The 25,951-nt window shown below is 46.1% G+C and overlaps 1 protein-coding gene across 1 annotated transcript in view; it reads left to right on the top strand.

The window, feature by feature from the left end:
• LOC148439488 (acyl-coenzyme A amino acid N-acyltransferase 1-like) overlaps positions 1–25,951 on the top strand; it is a 57,419-nt gene that overhangs the window by 16,108 nt on the left and 15,360 nt on the right. The window contains exon 3 of the mRNA XM_088464680.1: positions 5,554–5,756. Within this exon, the coding sequence (XP_088320806.1) occupies positions 5,554–5,756 (203 nt within the window). The remainder of the gene's footprint in view (positions 1–5,553; positions 5,757–25,951) is intronic.

Raw genomic sequence — 25,951 nt, 5'->3', positions numbered from 1 at the left:
CAGTTAGGTAACATGTCCCACCCTATCTCTCTATCTCATGGCTTGATAGCTTGTTGCTGTTCCTCCAGTAACTGAAGCATATAAAGTATGGAATTCCATCTGGTTTCTACCTCTTGCTTCAGTTGGTGGCATGGCAAGCTGAACTTTTCTTGCCACTGCTTCATTCTTCTACATGCAGTTGCCTAATGGTAAAAATGTCCTGAAATTTTATAGGCTACAGCCAGCATCTCCAGCAAGCACCTGTCATTTTTTAAAGAAATTCCTGAACCACCAAGTTTGTGTGCACATGTTGAAGTTCATCCAGTTGTAATGCTCATACAATGTTAGTTGCATTACAGAAATGACAAATCCTGATGAGAGTTTTAGCGAAGTGATCCATTTTGCTACAGTATCACATCCATGAGTTTTTCCAACAGATTGACACTGGTATGCCTCTTAAGGTGCCCACACACATAACGATTTGCCCGATTTCAACGAATCGTGATGACAAATCGTGTAAAATATGCCGAAATCATGAGTGTCTACTCATGATCACGATGCCAATGCGCGTCCCTGCTGGTCGCTCATCGCATCTTCAGATCTGCCGTGCTGTATGGCAGAGTTGCCAATCTGGGACACAATGCACTGGATGCATGGTAGATCTTAAGTCAGATTGGACATTTTTGACTCCAAATCGTGTGTAGGACTGCCGGGGAGCTGACGGGGGAGAGTTCAGGGGAAATCGTACACATCGTGGGATCGTATGCAGATCGCTGTGTGTGTGGGCACCTTTAGTGAAGTTGATATGATACAGAGAGTAGCCTGCCTGTGAATGAGCTGGCTTTGTGTATTAGATGCTGCTGCTGAAGGCGATACACCCACCCAGTGGACTGTCACAATCATGTAATTTTTTAGTTTGACCCGTAACGCTTATCCATACATCTGTAGTTATATCCATACATCTGTAGTTATGTGGATAGTCGGTACAATGGCATTTTCAAAGCAAACAATAACTTTTTTTAATATCCGGGTACAGGTGGCTAGCATGGACACATGACCTCACCTACTCAGCTAAAACCAGATGCATTGATGGCAGACATTGGATGCAGATCTAATGCTAACACAGCCGTCATGGCTTCTGTGATTCGCTGTGTTACTGGATGGCGGCTGTCATACTTGGTTCCTCTTGCAAATAATTGTTTCACCGATAATTGTTGTTTGAAACTACTAGGCTTCTTGGGTCGCCTTCTGTGATGTAGATTCACCCCCAGCTGCAGCAGCCCTAGCTTGCATGGATTCTTTTTGGGAATCGTGGATTGCATTAGGGGAGTCAGTTTGCCTTTGCAAATTGGATGCAGGAGGACCAACTTAAATCGCTAAAGAGGAGGTTGATGATGAAGGTGTAGGTGATGGAGATTGCATGTACTGGGATCTATCCATGCTGCTGATAGCTGTTGCTGGACTGCTTGTTATATATGATATTCCAGATTTTTATAAACAACTTGAATGAACTTGCTGCAAATTACGTAACTGGGAGGAGGTGCCTAGATAGTTAACGTCTCTTCCTCTACTTACTTTGGCACTACAAATGCCACAAATCCTTGACATATTTCCACATGGAAGAGGTGACTTTTTTTGGTCTTTTGTCCAGGCATGACAATGTCAGACCATACTAGTCTACTTTATTATCTCCTGTCTGGGAGGAGAGATGCAGCGGCCTACTTCGGCCTTTCACGTCATTAGGCGTGATCTCATCAGTTTAGCTCTGCCCTCTCTATACGAACCGCGATTCCTGGTGGTATTATCTCCCATCCTGCCCACTTCACTAGGAAGTGGGGGGGATGCTGGGGGTCTGACCACTCTTCCAGGATGTATGGCGGACTGCCCAAAAAATCAGGAGCCTCCCGCACCTTCCAGAAGGCAAGTATGAGTCAGACGCAGCATACCAGCAGCACCGAAACAACCCAAAATAGCTGCTTGTATACCCAAACATTTTAATTCCTCATGATTGTTATACGACATGCAATAAGTTTAATGTGTATTTGAAATTTGAAGAAACCTGTTGTTATCATTTATCTTTTTTCAAAAGTCTAATTGTTTGCCCACTGTACTGTAACCTTGTTCAGGCGCTAATGGATCCCCTGGGGCTATTCAATTAACGCTGAAGTGCCGCCCAACGCCGGCACTTATCATGTTTGGTTTTTTTTCAAGACCTGATGTGTCTCAGAATAAATTCTATGAAAAGTGCACTTTTTTCGCCGCCGCAATGGTGAAAACACTTAGGTCCATGAACTTATCACGGATCCTATGTGTTTTCAGCTGAAATATCCTATTATTTAGTCCAAAATAATAGGATAGTGAGGAAAAAACGAGGATAATCAACGAAAAATCCCAGTTTTTTGCCGTTTGCGGCTAATTGGATACATCCTGACTCTCTGAATCTGTATACGAAGTGCTACAACATAGCAGCCGCAACTTTTTTCATTCCAATTTCCACGTTTTTTTCATTGTAGTTCATTTACAGACTAAGGCGCACACAGATGTACAAGTGTCACATATTAAATTAATCAGCGCAGTCTGCCGATGCGTCCTAGTGACATCGCATTGTGACTTAGATGCATTTTTGGCAAAAAAAAAGACACCCGGTGCTAGCAGAGTAGCAAGGGACCTGGCAGGTCACTAATGCCAGGCAAATCACGCAGCGAGGCATATTGAGGCCAGTGGCGGAACTCCCGGAGACCATGGAGTCAGTTGCCGCTGGGCGCCCAGCCCTGAAGGGGGCATCTGGCTGAGCTGGCTCCATTGTCTCCAGGATCCCGGCCGTTCCACTTCCTTCCACCGCATCTACCCCTATACCGCTACCGCCGGCTTCGCTGTAAATAACAGAAAGCCAGAGAGAGGAGCCGCTGAGCTGAGCGCCAATCAGCATCAGCGGCGCTCCTCCTCCAGCTCCACTACACTACACACTCAGTGCTCTGTGGTCTCGGCGGGCCGCGGACGTCACCACGTATCATGTGACCGCCCGTGACCTCACCCTGTGCCTGCCCCGTGCCCCTTATTCTGAAGAGCCGCCCGACACTGCGGACCGGACCCGGGAGACAGATGATCTGCGTGGTGCAGCGCAGCGGGCTGTGGCACTGTGACTGGGCAGTAAAAATCAAGTAAGTCTGTCACAGTGTCTGTCAAGCCAAGCAAGTGGGGTCGTTGCCTGGCGTTGGACTCGGCGGGAGTGGGGGTGTTGAGGGAGGGGGGTGGATGATATGTTTCCAAAGCGTATATTTTATCACTCTGCCATGTTAGGGGGGACAGGGGTGTGCTGAGGGAGGTGGGGGACGATATATTTATAAAGCATATATTTTATTGGGGGGAGGGGGCACCAACATTTATCTTGCCTCCGGGCAACTGAGATGAAGTTACGCCCCTGATTGAGGCTAGATGTGTGAGGACACATCTGTAGGAGTGATTAGACTTGGAAGCAGACACAGGCAGTAACAGTTAAATAAGACCGGTTCAGGGCTGGCAGCAAAACACTGGAACGGTTAAAAAATTCTAGTGCCAGGTCTGGTGGCAAACTTGTTATTCAAGAAAAGGCCATAGTCAAGGGCAGCTAGGACCGGCAACAGAAATTTTGGGTCACAGTACTCATGTTCCCCCCTGCCCCATCCTCCCGGGAGGCACAGGCTGTTAGGCGTTAGTCCTTACTTACCTATATGGAGGTTTCTCTTCAATGGGGAACCTCTGAAGAAATTGATCCTCCCTGGGCAGACGGCGTCTTCAGTCGGTATTCACTATTCATGTAGGAGATCACATGGTCCAAAAGACATCTGTTTGCCTTGCAATTTAACCAATGTCATAATCATACAACAAAAGGTTCATCCAGATAATACATTAAAAAAAAATTGCATCAGGGCAAAATGTTAACTTCCCTGATCAAACAATTTTGTTTTATTAAACTGAATTTGCTATTTTGGTATCATTTGTATCAGTAATATAATTTGTTTTTATAATTTGTGTCTTAATGAAGATTACTGTGCCCCAGCCTTTTATCCTAAGCCTGCCAATTATGGACAATCTTCAGCACTCTCCCGCCCCGTTTCCCCCCTGCAGCCTCATCTGTGTCTCTTGAGCAGCCTCATTCCTCCCGTGCCTCCAGCAGCCTCATCCCCCTCCCTCCTGTGTCTCTCCAGCAGCCTCATTCCTCCTGTGCCTCCAGCAGCATCATCTCCCTCTCTCCAGCAGCCTCATCTCCCTCCCTCCTGTGTCTCTCCAGCAGCCTCATTCCTCCTGTGCCTCCAGCAGCATCATCTCCCTCTCTCCAGCAGCCTCATCCCCCTCCCTCCTGTGTCTCTCCAGCAGCCTCATTCCTCCTGTGCCTCCAGCACTCCATGGATCTCTAAGCATTTGCAGAGCGGTAACTAGACTTTTTGGTGCCCTGTGCCAGAAAGAGCATTGCCGCCCCCCTCATTTTTCAAAGAGACATAATGCACCCAAAAAAGGGCCATGGCCTCATGGGGAAGGGCCAGGGAAGAGATAGGAGAGGCCAGGAGATGCTGGGGATGAAATAAGAGGAAGCTACAAGCAAGAATGATAATAAACAGAAATTTTACGGGCCCAAAGAGCACCGGCCGCACTACCCTAGCTACGGCCCTGAGCATTTGCATGTGGTGAGCGCAAGTAAATGAAGCAGGCAGCATCAGAAAATGTCACCGCAAATACGTACGCCTAACTGCAAATGTTAGTGGGTATGGGCTGAAGTCACTAGAACTATAGGCTTTATGGGCCTGATTCAGAGCCACTCGTAAGCGGCCGCTCGTTCGCTTCGAGCGATGTTTGCCCAACTGCGCATGCGGATCATAATACGCATGCGCGAACCAGTGAGTGCGGCCGAAAATCGTTTGTTCGCTAAATAGCGAATGCCTGCTATTTTGAGTGACAGAATGAGGCGTATGTGGGTGGTAACAGGGGAAGGTGCTTGAAAACGGGGAGTGGAGATCCGAACGCAGGCGTGCTTAAAGGTCATAACGGGCATTTTAAGGGTGTGCATAATTAATACAGCAGCGTCATTGACCACGTCACTGGGTTGTTTTATAGTCAGAACTGCTCGCAAGATTGTGGTAGCAAAAACCAACCACAAGAATAGCGAGCAGTTCATACGCTGGTCGATGTACTCGATTAATCTAATAAATAGTGAACATGACGTAGGATGCGAGCGGCCAGGGGGCGTATTTTTTCAAAAAACGACCGCAAGTTTTGTTCGCTCGTTCAGACATAGAGGCGTGAACAGACCGCAAAGAGCGAACGGTTCATTTGAGTAGCCACCCCTATTTTCTGGACAAACGACCGCAAATAGCGTCCGGCTCTGAATCAGGCCCTATGTCCATACCTAGTTACATGCTTCTCCTAGTGTTAAAAAATCCTAGCAAAAGTGTGTATTGTGACGCCAATGGGTAAGTGACTGTGAGATAATGGAGTACAATATATTCCTGAATTTTGCAACATCTTTAAAATACTATATACACATGATTTCAGCTATATACTGTATATAGAATGATCCCGCTCTTCCAAATTTCTTAGGTGAAGGTCCCTTTCCCGGAGTAATTGACCTATTCGGGAGCACTAAAGGTCTCGTTGAGGTTCGAAGCTCTCTCCTGGCCTCTCATGGGTTTGCCTGTCTGGCTTTGGCTTACTTTGCCTATGACGATCTTCCTAAATCTTTAGACCACCTGGATCTAAAATATTTTGCAGAAGCCGCTGAACTACTGAGCAGTCATCCAAAAGTAAGTGATCAGAGCTGGCCACTCTATGGCCTTTTATGTGTAAATAAATACCTTCTAATTAATAATGACATCCAGAGATTACTAAGCATTGCAACAAAGTTTAGATCAAGAAATGCCAATTGATGCAACAGTGGTTAGTTTGTAATTCTCCATAAATTCTGTATAACATGTGAAGAAGTTTGTTTGAAAATAAGAACAAATGATATATATATATTCCAAAAAGAATTTTTTTTTATTATATTTATATATATATATGTACACACACTGGTGGCCAAAATTGCGGACACATTTTGAAATTTGAATGTTCTTCAACTTTGAATGCTTATAAAAACTGTTTCACTTCATGCAGTGCAATGATTCATATATCGAATGAAAGGAAATTTAATGCTGAATTCAACACAATAAACAGAGGTAAAATATTTGCATTACAAGGGAAGTTATGCTACTTTCAGTCAGACAAAGAAGCACAGATGCATTAGATTCAAGAAGCGGATTGTAGTATCAGCTACTACCAGCCAATTGGAATCGTCGTTCTGAGGACCAATCAGCTATCGTTTATGAGCAGATTCAAGGTCATGTTCAAAGGTGGGAAATGTCAGTTTGGCTGTTTCATTTTGCAGAATAAAGTTGGTTACTGAAGTGCAATTACGGTTGTATGTTTGTGTGTATTGTTTAGTGCTAACGACGGTGTAAAAAATAAATACAACAATGTCGTCCAGGCAAAGTGGTGACTGGTCACCCAGGAAGAGATCCAGGATTGTGGTGTTATGTGAAAATGGTCTTTCGTATGCAGCAATTGCGAGAGAAGTTGGTGGGAATGTGACAACATCAGGAGTACGAAAGTTTTGTTTACGCTATCAGGAAACACAATCTATACAAAACAAAGAAGGAAAAGGCTGGAAAAAGTGCACAACAGCTGTTGATGATAGCAGAATAAAACTAATTTGCGTCAGGGAGAGATGGATGTCATCTGCGGCCATTAGCAGTAACCTGAGTGCAACTGGTGTTTTTGTCAGTGCAAGAACGTTACGGAGAAGACTAACGTAGGTTGGCCTAAAAGGTAGGATTCCCTGAAAAAAGCCATTGCTGAATAAAAAGCAGCGACAGAAACGAATACAGTGGGCAAAAGAACACATTGCATGGACAGAAGGTCAGTGGAAACAAGTCATATGGAGTGAAGAAACTAAGATATCGATATTAGGCAGTGATGGGAGAAAATATCGGAGACGTCGCATCGGGGAAGAGGTACATCCAGATTGCATTCAAGCAACAACAAAGAATCCTACAAGTGTTATGATCTGGCCATGTATGACAGCAGATGCTGTAGGCCGCCTTTATGTCATAGATAGCACACTGAACAGCAGAAAGTACATTGACACCATCCTACAACCAAAACTTCTACCTTCTATCAGGGATCTTTTTCCAGATAATGCCCCATTTTTTTCCCATCAGGATTCAGCTCCCTGCCACACTGCATGGATATGCAAACAGTGGTTCACAGAGAATGACATAGAGGTGCTGGGATGGCCAGGAAACAGCCCAGACCTGAAACCCATAGAACATTTGTGGTTCAGTTTGAAAAAGCTGGTACATCTGAGGCGTCCATCCAATAAAAGACAATTAATTGAGGCTATAATTGTCTCATGGCATCACATAATAAAGAGGGAAGAGCTCCAAACATTGGTTGGCTCAATGCCACGTCGCTGTGCTGCTGTCTTGAAAAATAAAGGATACCCAACGAAATACTGATAGGACAGTAACATCATAAGTACACAGGGATTTTCACCCTAATGTTTTCACTGCATAACTTCCCTTGTAATCCAAATATTTGACCTATGTTTATTGTGTTGAATTCAGCATTACATTTCCTTTCATTTGATATATGAATCATTGCACTGCATGAAGTGTAACAGTTTTTATAAGCATTCGAAGTTGAAAAACATTCAAGTTTCAAAAAGTGTCCGCAATTTTGGCCACCACTGTGTGTGTATATAATATATATATATATATATATATATATATATATATATAATATATACATACATACATACATACATACAATAAAAAAAAATAATTTTTGGAAGTAGTGCTGCTGTTTGTTCCTATGACGTACCATACCAATTCTTTCCAGAGGGCGCATAGATATATATATATATATATATATATATATGTGTGTATATATATATATATATATATACAGTCAGGTGCATAAATATTGGGACATTGACAGAATTTTCATATTTTGGCCTCTATTCACCACCACAATGGCTTTGAAATGAAACAAACAAGATGTGCTTTAACTGCAGACTTTTAGATTTAATTTGAGGGTAATTATATCCAAATCAGGTGAACGGTGTAGGAATTACAACGGTTTCTATATGTGCCTCCCACTTTTTAAGGGGCCAAAAGTAATGGGACTATCAACTCAAAAGCTATTTCATGGACAGGTGTGGGCTATTCCCTCGTTATTTTATTATTAATTAAGCAGGTAAAAGGTCTGCAGTTGATTCTAGGTGTGACATTTGCATTTGGAATCAGTTGCTGTCGACTCTCAATATGAGATCCAAAAAGCTGTCACAATCAGTGAAGCAAGCCATCATTAGGCTGAAAAATCAAAACAAACCCATCAGAGAGAGAGCAAAAACATTAGGTGTGGCCAAATCAACTGTTTGGAACATTCTTAAAAAGAAAGAACGCATCGGAGAGCTCAGCAACACCAAAAGACCCGGAAGACCACGGAAAACAACTGTGGTGGATGACAGAAGAATTATTTCCCTGGTGAAGAAAAACCCCTTCACAACAGTTGGCCAAATCAAGAACACTCTCCAGGAGGTAGGTGTATATGTGTCAAAGTCAACAATCAAGAGAAGACTTCACAAGAGTGAATATAGAGGGTTCACCACAAGATGTAAACCATTGGTGAGCCCCAAAAACAGGAAGACCAGATTAGAGTTTGCCAAACAACATCTAAAAAAGCCATTACAGTTCTGGAACAACATCCTATGGACAGATGAGACAAAGTTCAACTTGTACCAGAGTGATGGGAAGAGAAGAGTATGGAGAAGGAAAGGAACTGCTCATGATCCAAAACATACCACCTCATCAGTGAAGCATGGTGGTGGTAGTGTCATGGCGTGGGCATGTATGGCTGCCAATGGAACTGGTTCCCTTGTATTTATTGATGATGTGACTGCTGACCAAAGCAGCAGAATGACTTCTGAAGTGTTTCGGGCAATATTATATGCTCATGTTCAGTCAAGTGCTTCAGAACTCATTGGATGGCGCTTAACAGTGCAGAGGACAATGACCCGAAGCATGCTGCAAAAGCAACCAAAGAGTTTTTGAAGGCTAAAAAGTGGAATGTTATGCAATGGCCAAGTCAATCCCCTGACCTGAATCCGATTGAGCATGCATTTCACTTGATGAAGACAAAACTGAAGGGAAAATGCCCCAAGAACAAGCAGGAACTAAAGACATTTGCAGTAGAGGGCTGGACGAGCATCACCTGGGATGAAACCCAGCATCTGGTGATGTCTATGCGTTCCAGACTTCAGGCTGTTATTGCCTGCAAAGGATTTGCAACAAAGTATTAAAAAGTGAAAGTTAGATTTAGGATTGTTTAGTTTGTCCCATTACTTTTGGCCCCTAAAAAAGTGGGAGGCACATATAGAAACCGTTGTAATTCCTACACCGTTCACCTGATTTGGATGTAATTACCCTCAAATTAAATCTTAAAGTCTGCAGTTAAAGCACATCTTGTTTGTTTCATTTCAAAGCCAATGTGGTGGTGAATACAGGCCAAAATATGAAAATTCTGTCAATGTCCCTATATTTATGCACCTGACTGTATATTAGGGGTGTGCACCGACCACTTTTCGTGTTTTGGTTTTGGATCTGGATCTTTCTTCGTGTTTTGGATCTGGATTGGTGTTGCCAAAACCACCCTTCCGTGTTTTGGGTTCTGGGTTTTGGATCTGTATTTTTTTTTAAAAAAGCATAAAAACAGCTAAAATCACAGAATGTGTTGGTTTTTCTGCTCCTATGCTATTATTAACCTCAATAACCTTAATTCCCACTAATTTCCAGTCTATTCTGAACACCTCACACCTCACAATAGTGTTTTTATGTCCAAAAGGTTGCACTGAGGTAGCTGGATGACTATGCTAAGCGACACGAGTGGGCGGCACAAACACGTGACCCATCTAGGAGTGATACTGCAGTGGCAGACAGGATGGCAGTTTGAAAAACTAGGCCCCAAACTGTACATAATGCAAAGAAAAAAAAGAGGTGCAAGATGGAATTGTCCTTGGGCCCTCCCACCCACCCTTATGTTGTATAAACAGGACATGCACACTTTAACAAAGCAATCATTTCAGCGCCAGGGTCTGCCACACAACTGTGGCTGAAATGATTGGTTCGTTTGGGCCCCCACAAAACAAGCTGGCAATTAATCTGTCCCTGCACAAACTGGCTCTACGGAGGCAAGATGTCGTCCTCATCCTCCTCATCCACCGATTCCTCACCCTCTTCAGTGTTGTGTACATCCTCATCCTCACAGAGTATTAACTCGTCCCCACTGGAATCCACCACCACAGGTCCCTCTGTACGTTCTGGAGGCTGGTCTCCCTGGAAGAGTTGATAATTAATTTTTATGAACATCTTCTCCACATTTTGTGGAAGCTACCTCCTACGCCTTTCGCTGACAAGGTTCCCGGCTGCACTAAACACCCTTTCGGAGTACACACTGGAGGGGGGGCAACTCAGGTAAAATAGAGCCAGTTTGTACAGGGGCCTCCAAATTGCCTCTTTTTCCTGCCAGTACAGGTATGGACTGTCTGACATGCCTACTTGGATGCTGTCACCAATGTAATCCTCCACCATTCTGTCAATGGTGACAGTATCATATGTAGTGACAGTAGACATGTCAGAAATTGTTGCCAGGTCCTTCAGTCCGGACCAGATGTCCAAACTTAGTCCAGCCTGCCCTGCATCACCACCAGCGGGTTGCTTAGGATACCTAAGTTTTTTCCTGGCAGCCCCAGTTGCGGGAGAAAATGAAGAAGGAGCTGTTGACGTGTCACGTTCCGCTTCAGCTGACAGTGTGTTCACCAGCAGGTCTTTGCACCTCTGCAGGCTTGTGTCAGCCGGAAAGAGAGACACCACATAGGCTTTTAACCTAGGATCGAGCACGGTGGCCAAAATGTAGTGGTCTGATTTCAACAGATTGACCACCCTGGAATCCTGGCAAAGCGAATGAAGGGCTTCATCCACAAGTCCCACATGCCAAGCGGAATCGCTCCGTCTTAGCTCCTCCTTCACTTTCTCCAGCTGCTTCTGCAAAAGCCTGATGAGGGGAATGACCTGACTCAAGCTGGCAGAGTCTGAACTGACTTCACGTGTGGCAAGTTCGAAGGGCTGGAGAACCTTGCACAACACGGAAATCATTCTCCACTGCGCTTGAGTCAGGTGCATACCCCCTCCTTTGCCTATGTCATAGGTGGATGTATAGGCTTGAATGGCCTTTTGCTGCTCCTCCATCCTCTGAAGCATATAGAGGGTTGAGTTCCATCGCATCACAACCTCTTGCTTCAGGTGATGGCGGGGCAGGTTCAAGAGTGTTTGCTGGCGCTCCAGTCTTCGGCACGCAGTCGCTGAATGGCGAAAGTGGCCAGAAATTTTACGGGCCACCCAAAGCGTCTCCTGCACGCCCCTGTCGCTTTTCAGAAAATTCTGCACCACCAAGTTTATTGTGTGAGCAAAACATGGGACGTGCTGGAATTTGCCCAGATGTAATGCCCGCACAATATTGGTGGCGTTGTCAGATATCACAAATCCCCAGGAGAGTCTAAGTGGGGTAAGCCACTGGGCGATGATTTCCCTCAGTTTCTCTAAGAGGTTGTCGGCGGTGTGCCTCTTACTGAAACCGGTGATACACAGCGTAGCCTGCCTTGGAACGAGCTGGCGATTCTGAGATGCTGCTACTGGTGACGCTGCTGCTGTTGCTGCGTAAGGTGATACATCTACCCAGTGGGCTGTCACAGTCATATAGTCCTTAGTCTGCCCTGTTCCACTTGTCCACATGTCCGTGGTTAAGTGGACATTGGGTACAATGGCATTTTTCAGGACACTGAGGACACTTTTTCTGACGTTTCTGTACAGTCTCGGTATCGCCTGCCTAGTGAAGTGGAATCTAGACGGGATTTGGACCGGGGACACACTACCTCCATCAATTGTCTAAATCCCACTGCACTAATGGCGGATACCGGACGCACGTCTAACACCAACATAGCAGTCAAGGCCTCAGTTATACGTTTTGCTTCAGGATGACTGCTGTCGTACTTCATCCTCCTCGCTAAGGATTGTTGGAGGGTCAATTGCTTAGTAAAAGTAGTGGTGTTCCTACTTCCTTTCTGGGATGATGAATGACTCCCAGCAGCAGCAACAGCAGCAGCGGCAGCAGGAGGCGTAGCAATGCAGGATCCTCCGGAGGAATCCCGGATAGGAGAGTCAGTCATGCCAGTGACATGGCCTGCAGGACTACTTCCGATCCTGACTAAGGAGGAAATTGACGAGGAGGGAGTTGACGGTGTGGTTTGCAGGCGCTTGGATACAACAGGACAACGGGATTTAGGTGTCCCTGGACTGCTTACGGTCTTAGCCAAAGTTTCTGAACTTGACAGTAACTTATTATGAACGTGCTGCAGGTGCCATAAAAGGGAGGATGTTCCTAGGTGGTTAACGTCCCTACCCCTACTTATTTCACCTTTACATATGGTACATATGGCAAGACAGTTGTTGTCCGGATTTGGATAGAAATATTGCCAGACCAAAGAGGTGGAATGTTTGGTCTTCTGCCCAGGCATGACCGTGATGGACTTTTTCATCCCACGGACAACAACTGTCTCCCCCGGAGCCTGATTTAAACAAACCACATCACCATCAGAATCCTCCTCGCCAACTTCCTCCTCAGCGCCAGCTACACCAGTATCCTCATCCTGTTGTACTTCAACAGTGACATCTTCAATTTGCATATCAGCAAGTGGACTGTGGGTGCTCCTTTCAGCACTTGCAGGGGGCGTGCAAATGGTGGAAAGAGCCACCTCTTCCCGTCCAGTGCTGGGAAGGTCAGGCATCGCAACCACCACCACACTTGGACTCTCCTTGGGGATTTGTGATATCTTCTTAGAACGCACAGTTCTTCGCTGTGCTTTTGCCAGCTTAACTCGTTTGATTTTTTTAGTGGGAGGAGGGCTTCCATCGTCATGTGAAGCTGAACCACTAGTCATGAACATAGGGAAAGACCTTAGCCATTCCTTTCCACTCCGTGTCGTAAATGGCATATTGGCAAGTTTACGTTTCTCTTCAAATGATTTAAATGTTTTTTTCAAGGTCATTTTCCTGAACTTTGTCATTTGGGATTGTATGTGCCCTCTACTATGACATTGGGCATCGGCCTTGGCAGACGACGTTGATGGCATGTTATCATCTATGCCATGACTAGTGGCAGCAGCTTCAGCACTAGGAGGAAGTGGTTCTTGATCTTTCCCTATTTTATTTTTATCGAAGAAAGTTTGGTCTTCCATTTATGTTATATTGATATGTACGTGCGGCTAAGGCGCACACAAACACAGAAAATAATTTTTTATTTTTGTTGGAGACTAGTGCACTTTGTGGGTTACACCACCCTTTAAGAAATGAGCCAGCCAGCCCTTTACTTATGGGACACAGGTGCACGCTTGGCGCTGCTCCTTTGTTGATGCACGTGCAGCCACAGTGCACACAATTCACAAACACAGAAGTTTTTTAAAAATTTTGTTTGGACTGCCCTTTGGGGGTTACAGCACCCTTTAACTGTCAATCCAGCCGACCTTTTACTTATGGGACACAGGCGCACGCTTGGCACTACTTTGTTGATGCACGTGCGGCTACTGCGCACACAATTCACAAACACAAAAAAATATATTTTTTTATTTCGTTTGGAGTGCCCTTTGGGGGTTACAGCACCCTTTAACGGACAAGCCAGCTGGCCTTTTACTTATGGGACACAGGCGCACGCTTGGCGCTGCTCCTTCGTTGATGCACGTGCAGCCACAGTGCACACAATTCACAAACACAAAAAAAAATATTTTTTTATTTTGTTTGGAGAGCCCTTTGGGGGTTACAGCACCCTTTAGTGGTCAATCCAGCTGGCCCTTTATTTATGGGACACTGGCGCACGCTTGGCATTACTTTGTTGATGCACGTGCGGCTACTGCGCACACAATTCACAAACACAAAAAAATATCTTATTTTTATTTTGTTTGGAGTGCCCTTTGTGGGTTACAGCACCCTTTAATGAACAAGCCAGCTGGCCTTTTACTTATGGGACACAGGCGCACGCTTGGCGCTGCTCCTTCGTTGATGCACGTGCAGCCACAGTGCACACAATTCACACACACAGAAAAATATATTTTTTATTTTGTTTGGAGAGCCCTTTGGGGCTTACAGCACCCTTTAGTGGTCAATCCAGCCGGCCCTTTATTTATGGGACACAGGCGCATGCTTGGCACTACTTTGTTGATGCACGTGCGGCTACTGCGCACACAAATCACAAACACAGAAAATATTTTTTATTTTGTTTGGAGTGTACTTTGGGGGTTACAGCACCCTTTAATGGACAAGCCAGCCGGCCCTTTACTTATGACACAGGCGCACGCTTGGCACTACTTTGTTGATGCACGTGCGGCTACTGCACACACAATTCACAAACAAAAAAAATAATTTTTTTATTTAGTTTGGAGTGCCCTTTGGGGGTTACAGCACCCTTTAATGGACAAGCCAACTGGCCTGTTACTTATGGTACAAAGGCGCACGCTTGGCACTACTTTGTTGATGCACGTGCGGCTACTGCGCACACAATTCATAAACAAAAAAATATATTTTTTTATTTTGTTTGGAGTGCCCTTTGGGGGTTACAGCACCCTTTAACAGACAAGCCAACCGGCCTTTTACTTATGGGACACAGGCGCACGCTTGGCACTACTTTGTTTATGCACGTGCAGCTACTGCGCACACAATTCACAAACACAAAAAATTATATTTTTTTATTTTATTTGGAGTGCCCTTTGGGGGTTACAGCACCCTTTAGTGGTCAATGCAGCTGGCCCTTTATTTATGGGACACAGGCGCACGCTTGGCACTACTTTGTTGATGCACGTGCGGCTACTGCGCACACAATTCACAAATACAAAAAAATATATTTTTTTATTTTGTTTGGAGTGCCCTTTGGGGGTTACAGCACCCTTTAACGGACAAGCCAGCCGGCCTTTTACTTATGGGACACAGGCGCACGCTTGGCGCTGCTCCTTCGTTGATGCACGTGCAGCCACACTGCACACAATTGAGAAACACAGAAAAATATATATTTTTTATTTTGTTTGGAGTGCCCTTTGGGGCTTACAGCACCCTTTAACAAACAAGCCAGCTGGCCTTTTACTTATGGGACATAGGCGCACGCTTGGCGCTGCTCCTTCGTTGATGCACGAGCAGCCACAGTGCACACAATTCACAAACACAGAAAAATATATATTTTTATTTTGTTTGGAGTGCCCTTTGGGGGTTACAGCACCCTTTAGTGGTCAATCCAGCCGGCCCTTTATTTATGGGACACAGACGCACGCTTGGCACTACTTTGTTGATGCACGTGCGGCTACTGTGCACACAATTCACAAACACAGAAAATATTTTTTTATTTTGTTTGGAGTGTACTTTGGGGGTTACAGCACCCTTTAGTGGTCAATCCAGCCGCCCCTTTATTTATAGGACACAGGCGCACGCTTGGCGCTACTTTGTTGATGCACGTGCGGCTACTGCGCACACAATTCACAAACACAGAAAATATTTTTTTATTTTGTTTGGAGTGTACTTTGGGGGTTAGAGCACCCTTTAACGGACAAGCCAGCCGGCCTTTTACTTATGGGACACAGGCGCACGCTTGGCGCTGCTCCTTCGTTGATGCACGTGCAGCCACAGTGCACACAATTCACAAACACAGAAAAATATATTTTTTTATTTTGTTTAGACTGCCCTTTGGGGGTTACAGCACCCTTTAACTGTCAATCTAGCCGGCCTTTTACTTATGGGACACAGGCGCACGCTTGGCACTACTTTGTTGATGCACGTGCGGCTACTGCGCACACAATTCACAAACACAAAAAAATATATTTTTTTATTTTGTTTGGAGTGCCCATTGGGGGTTACAGCACCCTTTAACGGACAAGCCAGCCGGCCTTTTACTTATGGGACACAGGCGCACGCTTGGCGCTGCTCCTTCGTTGATGCACGTGCAGCCACAGTGCACACAATTCACAAACACAAAAAAAAATATTTTTTTATTTTGTTTGGAGTGCCCTTTGGGGGTTACAGCACCCTTTAGTGGTCAATCCAGCTGGCCCTTTATTTATGGGACACTGGCGCACGCTTGGCACTACTTTGTTGATGCACGTGCGGCTACTGCGCACACAATTCACAAACACAAAAAAATATATTTTTTTTATTTTGTTTGGAGTGCCCTTTGGGGGTTACAGCACCCTTTAATGGACAAGCCAGCTGGCCTTTTACTTATGGGACACAGGCGCACGCTTGGCGCTGCTCCTTCGTTGATGCACGTGCAGCCACAGTGCACACAATTCACAAACACAGAAAAATATATTTTTTTATTTTGTTTGGAGTGCCCTTTGGGGATTACAGCACCCTTTAATGAACAATCCAGCTGGCCTTTTACTTATGGGACATAGGCGCACGCTTGGCGCTGCTCCTTCACTGATGCACGTGAGCCACAGTGCACATAATTCACAAACACAGAAAAATATATTTTTTATATTGTTTGGAGTGCCCTTTGGGGGTTACAGCACCCTTTAATGGACAAGCCAGCCGGCCTTTTACTTATGGGACACAGGCGCACGCTTGGTGCTCCTCCTTCTTTGATGCACGTGCAGCCACAGTGCACACAATTCACACACACAGAAAAATATATTTTTTTATTTTGTTTGTAGTGCCCTTTGGGGGTTACAGCACCCTTTAGTGGTCAATCCTGCCGGCCCTTTATTTATGGGACACAGGCGCACGCTTGGCACTACTTTGTTGATGCACGTGCGGCTACTGCGCACACAATTCACAAACACAGAAAATATTTTTTATTTTGTTTGGAGTGTACTTTGGGGGTTACAGCACCCTTTAACGGACAAGCCAACTGGCCTTTTACTTATGGGACACAGGCGCACGCTTGGCACTACTTTGTTGATGCACGTGCGGCTACTGCGCACACAATTCACAAACACAAAAAATTATATTTTTTTATTTTGTTTGGAGTGCCCTTTGGGGGTTACAGCACCCTTTAGTGGTCAATCCAGCTGGCCCTTTATTTATGGGACACAGGCGCACGCTTGGCACTACTTTGTTGATGCACGTGCGGCTACTGCGCACACAATTCACAAACACAAAAAATTATATTTTTTTATTTTGTTTGGAGTGCCCTTTGGGGGTTACAGCACCCTTTAATGGACAAGCCAGCCGGCCTTTTACTTATGGGACACAGGCGCACGCTTGGCGCTGCTCCTTCGTTGATGCACGTGTAGCCACAGTGCACACAATTGAGAAACACAGAAAAATATATATTTTTTATTTTGTTTGGAGTGCCCTTTGGGGCTTACAGCACCCTTTAACAAACAAGCCAGCCGGCCCTTTACTTATGGGACATAGGCGCACGCTTGGCGCTGCTCCTTCGTTGATGCACGTGCAGCCACAGTGCACACAATTCACAAACACAGAAAAATATATATTTTTATTTTGTTTGGAGTGCCCTTTGGGGGTTACAGCACCCTTTAGTGGTCAATCCAGCCGGCCCTTTATTTATGGGACACAGGCGCACGCTTGGCACTACTTTGTTGATGCACGTGCGGCTACTGTGCACACAATTCACAAACACAGAAAATATTTTTTTATTTTGTTTGGAGTGTACTTTGGGGGTTACAGCACCCTTTAGCGGTCAATCCAGCCGCCCCTTTATTTATGGGACACAGGCGCACGCTTGGCACTACTTTGTTGATGCACGTGCGGCTACTGCGCACACAATTCACAAACACAGAAAATATTTTTTTATTTTGTTTGGAGTGTACTTTGGGGGTTAGAGCACCCTTTAACGGACAAACCAGCCGACCCTTTACTTATGACACAGGCGCACGCTTGGCACTACTTTGTTGATGCACGTGCGGCTACTGCGCACACAATTCACAAACACAGAAAATATTTTTTTATTTTGTTTGGAGTGTACTTTGGGGGTTACACCACCCTTTAGCGGTCAATCCAGCCGGCTCTTTATTTATGGGACACAGGCGCACGCTTGGTACTACTTTGTTGATGCACGTGCGGCTACTGCGCACACAATTCACAAACACAGAAAATATTTTTTTATTTTGTTTGGAGTGTACTTTGGGGGTTACAGCACCTTTAATGGACAAGCCAGCCGGCCCTTTACTTATGACACAGGCGCACGCTTGGCACTACTTTGTTGATGCACGTGCGGCTACTGCGCACACAATTCACAAACACAGAAAATATTTTTTTATTTTGTTTGAAGTGTACTTTGGGGGTTACAGCACCCTTTAACGGACAAGCCAGCCGGCCCTTTAGTTATGACACAGGCGCACGCTTGGCACTACTTTGTTGATGCACGTGCGGCTACTGCGCACACAATTCACAAACACAGAAAATATTTTTTTATTTTGTTTGGAGTGTACTTTGGGGGTTACAGCACCCTTTAATGGACAAGCCAGCCGGCCCTTTACTTATGACACAGCCGCACACTTAGCACTATTTTGTTGATGCACGTGCAGCCACAGTGCACACAATTCACAAACACAAAAAAAAATATTTTTTTATTTTGTTTGGAGTGCCCTTTGGGGGTTACAGCACCCTTTAGTGGTCAATCCAGCTGGCCCTTTATTTATGGGACACTGGCGCACGCTTGGCACTACTTTGTTGATGCACGTGCGGCTACTGCGCACACAATTCACAAACACAAAAAAATATCTTTTTTTTATTTTGTTTGGAGTGCCCTTTGGGGGTTACAGCACCCTTTAATGGACAAGCCAGCTGGCCTTTTACTTATGGGACACAGGCGCACGCTTGGCGCTGCTCCTTCGTTGATGCACGTGCAGCCACAGTGCACACAATTCACAAACACAGAAAAATATATTTTTTTATTTTGTTTGGAGTGCCCTTTGGGGGTTACAGCACCCTTTAATGAACAATCCAGCCGGCCTTTTACTTATGGGACATAGGCGCACGCTTGGCGCTGCTCCTTCGTTGATGCACGTGCAGCCACAGTGCACACAATTCACAAACACAGAAAAATATATTTTTTTATATTGTTTGGAGTGCCCTTTGGGGGTTAGAGCACCCTTTTTATGGACAAGCCAGCTGGCCCTTTACTTATGACACAGGCGCACGCTTGGCACTACTTTGTTGATGCGCGTGCGGCTACTGCGCACACAATTCACAAACACAGAAAATATTTTTTTATTTTGTTTGGAGTGTACTTTGGGGGTTACACCACCCTTTAGCGGTCAATCCAGCCGGCCCTTTATTTATGGGACACAGGCGCACGCTTGGCACTACTTTGTTGATGCACGTGCGGCTACTGCGCACACAATTCACAAACACAGAAAATATTTTTTTATTTTGTTTGGAGTGTACTTTGGGGGTTACAGCACCCTTTAACGGACAAGCCAGCCGGCCCTTTACTTATGACACAGGCGCACGCTTGGCACTACTTTGTTGATGCACGTGCGGCTACTGCGCACACAATTCACAAACACAGAAAATATTTTTTTATTTTGTTTGGAGTGTACTTTGGGGGTTACAGCACCCTTTAATGGACAAGCCAACCGGCCTTTTACTTATGGGACACAGGCGCACGCTTGGCACTACTTTGTTGATGCACGTGCGGCTACTGCGCACACAATTCACAAACACAAAAAAATATATTTTTTTATTTTGTTTGGAGTGCCCTTTGGGGGTTACAGCACCTTTTAGCGGTCAATCCAGCCGGCCCTTTATTTATGGGACACAGGAGCACACTTGGCATTACTTTGTTGATGCACGTGCGGCTACTGCGCATACAATTCACAAACACAGAAAATATTTTTTTATTTTGTTTGGAGTGTACTTTGGGGGTTACAGCACCCTTTAACGGACAAGCCAGCTGGCCCTTTACTTATGACACAGGCGCACGCTTGGCACTACTTTGTTGATGCACGTGCGGCTACTGCGCACACAATTCACAAACACAGAAAATATTTTTTTATTTTGTTTGGAGTGTACTTTGGGGGTTACAGCACCCTTTAATGGACAAGCCAACCGGCCTTTTACTTATGGGACACAGGCGCACGCTTGGCACTACTTTGTTGATGCACGTGCGGCTACTGCGCACACAATTCACAAACACAAAAAAATATATTTTTTTATTTTGTTTGGAGTGCCCTTTGGGGGTTACAGCACCTTTTAGCGGTCAATCCAGCCGGCCCTTTATTTATGGGACACAGGAGCACGCTTGGCATTACTTTGTTGATGCACGTGCGGCTACTGCGCATACAATTCACAAACACAAAAAAATATATATTTTTATTTTGTTTGGAGTGCCCTTTGGGGGTTACAGCACCCTTTAACGGACAAGCCAGCCGGCCTTTTACTTATGGGACACAGGCGCACGCTTGGCGCTGCTCCTTTGTTGATGCACGTGCAGCCACAGTGCACACAATTCACAAACACAGAAAAAATATTATTATTTTTTTAGCACTTGGGGGGAGCACCCCTGACGGACAGAGCACCCCCCTGGACAACACTACAGCACCCCTTTAGGACTGGGACACTGCACAGGACTTTGGAGTGGACACAGCCCCTATGGACAACTGACTGCACAACACAGTCCAGCCAGCTTTGTTGATGCGCGTGCGGCTACTGCGCACACAATTCACAAACACAGAAAATATTTTTTTATTTTGTTTGGAGTGTACTTTGGGGGTTACACCACCCTTTAGCGGTCAATCCAGCCGGCCCTTTATTTATGGGACACAGGCGCACGCTTGGCACTACTTTGTTGATGCACGTGCGGCTACTGCGCACACAATTCACAAACACAGAAAATATTTTTTTATTTTGTTTGGAGTGTACTTTGGGGGTTACAGCACCCTTTAACGGACAAGCCAGCCGGCCCTTTACTTATGACACAGGCGCACGCTTGGCACTACTTTGTTGATGCACGTGCGGCTACTGCGCACACAATTCACAAACACAGAAAATATTTATTTATTTTGTTTGGAGTGTACTTTGGGGGTTACAGCACCCTTTAACGGACAAGCCAGCTGGCCCTTTACTTATGACACAGGCGCACGCTTGGCACTACTTTGTTGATGCACGTGCGGCTACTGCGCACACAATTCACAAACACAGAAAATATTTTTTTATTTTGTTTGGAGTGTACTTTGGGGGTTACAGCACCCTTTAATGGACAAGCCAACCGGCCTTTTACTTATGGGACACAGGCGCACGCTTGGCACTACTTTGTTGATGCACGTGCGGCTACTGCGCACACAATTCACAAACACAAAAAAATATATTTTTTTATTTTGTTTGGAGTGCCCTTTGGGGGTTACAGCACCTTTTAGCGGTCAATCCAGCCGGCCCTTTATTTATGGGACACAGGAGCACGCTTGGCATTACTTTGTTGATGCACGTGCGGCTACTGCGCATACAATTCACAAACACAAAAAAATATATATTTTTATTTTGTTTGGAGTGCCCTTTGGGGGTTACAGCACCCTTTAACGGACAAGCCAGCCGGCCTTTTACTTATGGGACACAGGCGCACGCTTGGCGCTGCTCCTTTGTTGATGCACGTGCAGCCACAGTGCACACAATTCACAAACACAGAAAAAATATTATTTTTTTTTTAGCACTTGGGGGGAGCACCCCTGACGGACAGAGCACCCCCCTGGACAACACTACAGCACCCCTTTAGGACTGGGACACTGCACAGGACTTTGGAGTGGACACAGCCCCTATGGACAACTGACTGCACAACACAGTCCAGCCAGCTTTGTTGATGCGCGTGCGGCTACTGCGCACACAATTCACAAACACAGAAAATATTTTTTTATTTTGTTTGGAGTGTACTTTGGGGGTTACACCACCCTTTAGCGGTCAATCCAGCCGGCCCTTTATTTATGGGACACAGGCGCACGCTTGGCACTACTTTGTTGATGCACGTGCGGCTACTGCGCACACAATTCACAAACACAGAAAATATTTTTTTATTTTGTTTGGAGTGTACTTTGGGGGTTACAGCACCCTTTAACGGACAAGCCAGCCGGCCCTTTACTTATGACACAGGCGCACGCTTGGCACTACTTTGTTGATGCACGTGCGGCTACTGCGCACACAATTCACAAACACAGAAAATATTTATTTATTTTGTTTGGAGTGTACTTTGGGGGTTACAGCACCCTTTAATGGACAAGCCAACCGGCCTTTTACTTATGGGACACAGGCGCACGCTTGGCACTACTTTGTTGATGCACGTGCGGCTACTGCGCACACAATTCACAAACACAAAAAAATATATTTTTTTATTTTGTTTGGAGTGCCCTTTGGGGGTTACAGCACCTTTTAGCGGTCAATCCAGCCGGCCCTTTATTTATGGGACACAGGAGCACGCTTGGCATTACTTTGTTGATGCACGTGCGGCTACTGCGCATACAATTCACAAACACAGAAAATATTTTTTTATTTTGTTTGGAGTGTACTTTGGGGGTTACAGCACCCTTTAACGGACAAGCCAGCTGGCCCTTTACTTATGACACAGGCGCACGCTTGGCACTACTTTGTTGATGCACGTGCGGCTACTGCGCACACAATTCACAAACACAGAAAATATTTTTTTATTTTGTTTGGAGTGTACTTTGGGGGTTACAGCACCCTTTAATGGACAAGCCAACCGGCCTTTTACTTATGGGACACAGGCGCACGCTTGGCACTACTTTGTTGATGCACGTGCGGCTACTGCGCACACAATTCACAAACACAAAAAAATATATTTTTTAATTTTGTTTGGAGTGCCCTTTGGGGGTTACAGCACCTTTTAGCGGTCAATCCAGCCGGCCCTTTATTTATGGGACACAGGAGCACGCTTGGCATTACTTTGTTGATGCACGTGCGGCTACTGCGCATACAATTCACAAACACAAAAAAATATATATTTTTATTTTGTTTGGAGTGCCCTTTGGGGGTTACAGCACCCTTTAACGGACAAGCCAGCCGGCCTTTTACTTATGGGACACAGGCGCACGCTTGGCGCTGCTCCTTTGTTGATGCACGTGCAGCCACAGTGCACACAATTCACAAACACAGAAAAAATATTATTATTTTTTTAGCACTTGGGGGGAGCACCCCTGACGGACAGAGCACCCCCCTGGACAACACTACAGCACCCCTTTAGGACTGGGACACTGCACAGGACTTTGGAGTGGACACAGCCCCTATGGACAACTGACTGCACAACACAGTCCAGCCAGCCCCTATGGACTTTGAAGTAGTGGACACAGCCCCTATGGACAACAGCAGCACAGCGCAGCACAGCACAACACTACACTACACTACACTACACAGCCCAGCCAGCCCTAACTCCCACCCTCCCTCTTCACTGTCCACAGCCGAGTGAGAAAATGGCGCCTACGCGGGTACCTTATATAGGATCCAAAACCCGCGAGACCCAGAAGGCGGGATGATGACGTTTTGCCTCGATTTCAGATCCGAGTCAGGCGGGAAAAGTCGAGCCTGACTCGGATCGGCCTCGGATCGGGGGGGCTCGGATTTCAGAAATCCGAACCCGCTCACCCCTACTGTATATATATATATATATATATATATACATATATACACACACAGAGAGAGAGATATATAGAGAGAGAAATAATTAGGGGCACTCACCAGGGTTTCCGCATGATAAAAAAAACTTAGGGCCTGCTTCAGACCCGCTCGCGAGCACATAGCGCTCGCAAGTGGATCGATGGCCGGGCAGTGTGCACACGCGAGCCTCGTAGCGAGTGAATTTTCACTCGCTGCGGGACACTACAAGACGGGGTGGCTGTCGATTGTGATTGACAGCTCGCCCCGTTTTGTAGGCGTGCAGGGGGGTGGCTGGACAAACGGAGGCGTTCCTGGAGGAACGCCTGCCGTTTGTGGGCGGCCCTACTGACATCACCAGTGATGTCAGTAGTGAACTTCCTGCTCTATTAGAGCAGGAAGTTCACTGGGGCTTGCGGTGGACGAGACCCTACCACAAGGTTCTTGTCGCAAGCCCGATGGTCGCGATAATCGCGCCCATCTCCAGGCCTCCTGCTAAAGCTGTGGGTGGTCACCCACAGCTTAGCGAGCAGCCTGGAGTCCGGGGCAAAAAAAACCCCAGCCCGCTCTGATTCAGAGCGAGCGCTCGCAAATAGCGAGTGCCTCTGAATCAGGGCCTTAGTCCTTTATTATTCCGTCAACATTTCAGTCACCAAACGGGACCTTTGTCAAGAAGCGCACCAGCACATCATATCACAGATAGGGCAACCAGCACCTAGAGAATCAGCAGCAAACTTACCCTGCACCTAAATATCCCAAACATCGATTGTAAGTAGTGCCAAACAGGTAGTGTATAGACCCCCTTCAGTATCTGTACCCTGACGTCATCAGTTACTGTCCAATGTAATTCCTTACTATCCACGCGGGTATAGAGGGGGGAATATAAACCTGTGGCGAGCAAAGCGAACGCTCGTGCCTGAAGCGTGGCGAGCCTACAAATTGCTTCTTTTGGCTGCTTTTATGGGCATGGAACTGCACTTCCGCCCTCACTCCATGGGCTCTCTTTATTAACATTATTTTTACTGTTTTCACACCCTTTCCACATTATTTTAGTTTCACCAAAATTTACTAAAGGGCAATTGAAGTAGAATTCGTAAAATTCTACCTCCAACCCCTAATTATCACATATTTTTAGTAAACAGATCATATTTTCCATAATTGTATGATAAGGTGCCAGCCAATCAGCTCCCAACTGTTATTTTTCAAACACAGCCTGTGAAGTGACAGTTGGGAGCTGATTGGCTGGCACCTTATCACTTTCTTATCACTTTTCACTTTGTCTCCTAACACTGCTTAGTAAATAGACCCAGGGGCGTAACTAGAACTTTTTGGGCCCCATAGCAACATTTTTAAGGGCCCCCCCTAACTTAGGTCTTACACAATAACCACAGTAGTTCCCCTAAAACATTAAATGCCCACTGTAATGGTGCCCCTTATGCAATGCCCACTGTAATGGTGCCCCTTACGCAGTGCCCCCAGTAGTGAGCCCCCTGTAGTTGCCCCCAGTAGTGAGCCCCCTGTAATGCCCCCAGTAGAGAGCCCCTTGTAATTGCCCCCAGTAGTGAGCCCCCTGTAATGCCCCCAATAGTGAGCCCCTTGTAGCTGCCCCCAGTAGTGAGCCCTGTGTAGCTGCCCCCAGTAGTGAGCCCCCTGTAGTGATCCCCTGTAGCTGCCCCCAGTAGTGACCTCCTGTAGCTGCCCCCAGTAGTGACCTCCTGCAGCTGCCTACAGTAGTGACCCCCTGTAGCTGCCCCCAGTAGTGAGCCACTATTGAGCCACTGAGTCATGACGTCACTCCCATAGTGCATTGCGGGACCCGGAAGACGGAGTGAGCTCCGTCCTCCGGCTGCCGCCGGGGGTTTGAGTGGGAGTCGGGCGTCCGCTGGTAACACAATCTCAGCGGGCGCCCGGCATATGGAAAGTGCAGGGGGTGCGATCGCTGGGCCGGCGGGCCCCTTAAGCCGCCGGGCCCCATAGCAACCGCACCCCCTGCACCCTCCATAGTTACGCCACTGAATAGACCCCATAATCAATAAAGTGCTTTTAATAACAATCATGCATAAAGACTGAAAGTGTGGGCTTTGGAAGCCCCTAGCAGACGTCTTGTGACTCTGGCACCTTGGACTTCCATGGACATTTGGTATGTGCGTACAGATGTCCTTGGTTAGTTTCAGGACCAGTTACCGATTCTTACCTCTAGCCGGAAGTGATGCGTGCACCAGGGGTGTATCTAGGGGTCCAAGCGCTCCTGGCAA

Source organism: Taudactylus pleione, unplaced genomic scaffold (genome assembly GCF_031769625.1).
Source record: "Taudactylus pleione unplaced genomic scaffold, aTauple2 ptg001750l, whole genome shotgun sequence".
Taxonomy (NCBI): Eukaryota; Metazoa; Chordata; class Amphibia; order Anura; family Myobatrachidae; genus Taudactylus; species Taudactylus pleione.
This window is presented reverse-complemented; position numbering and strand designations above follow the sequence as displayed.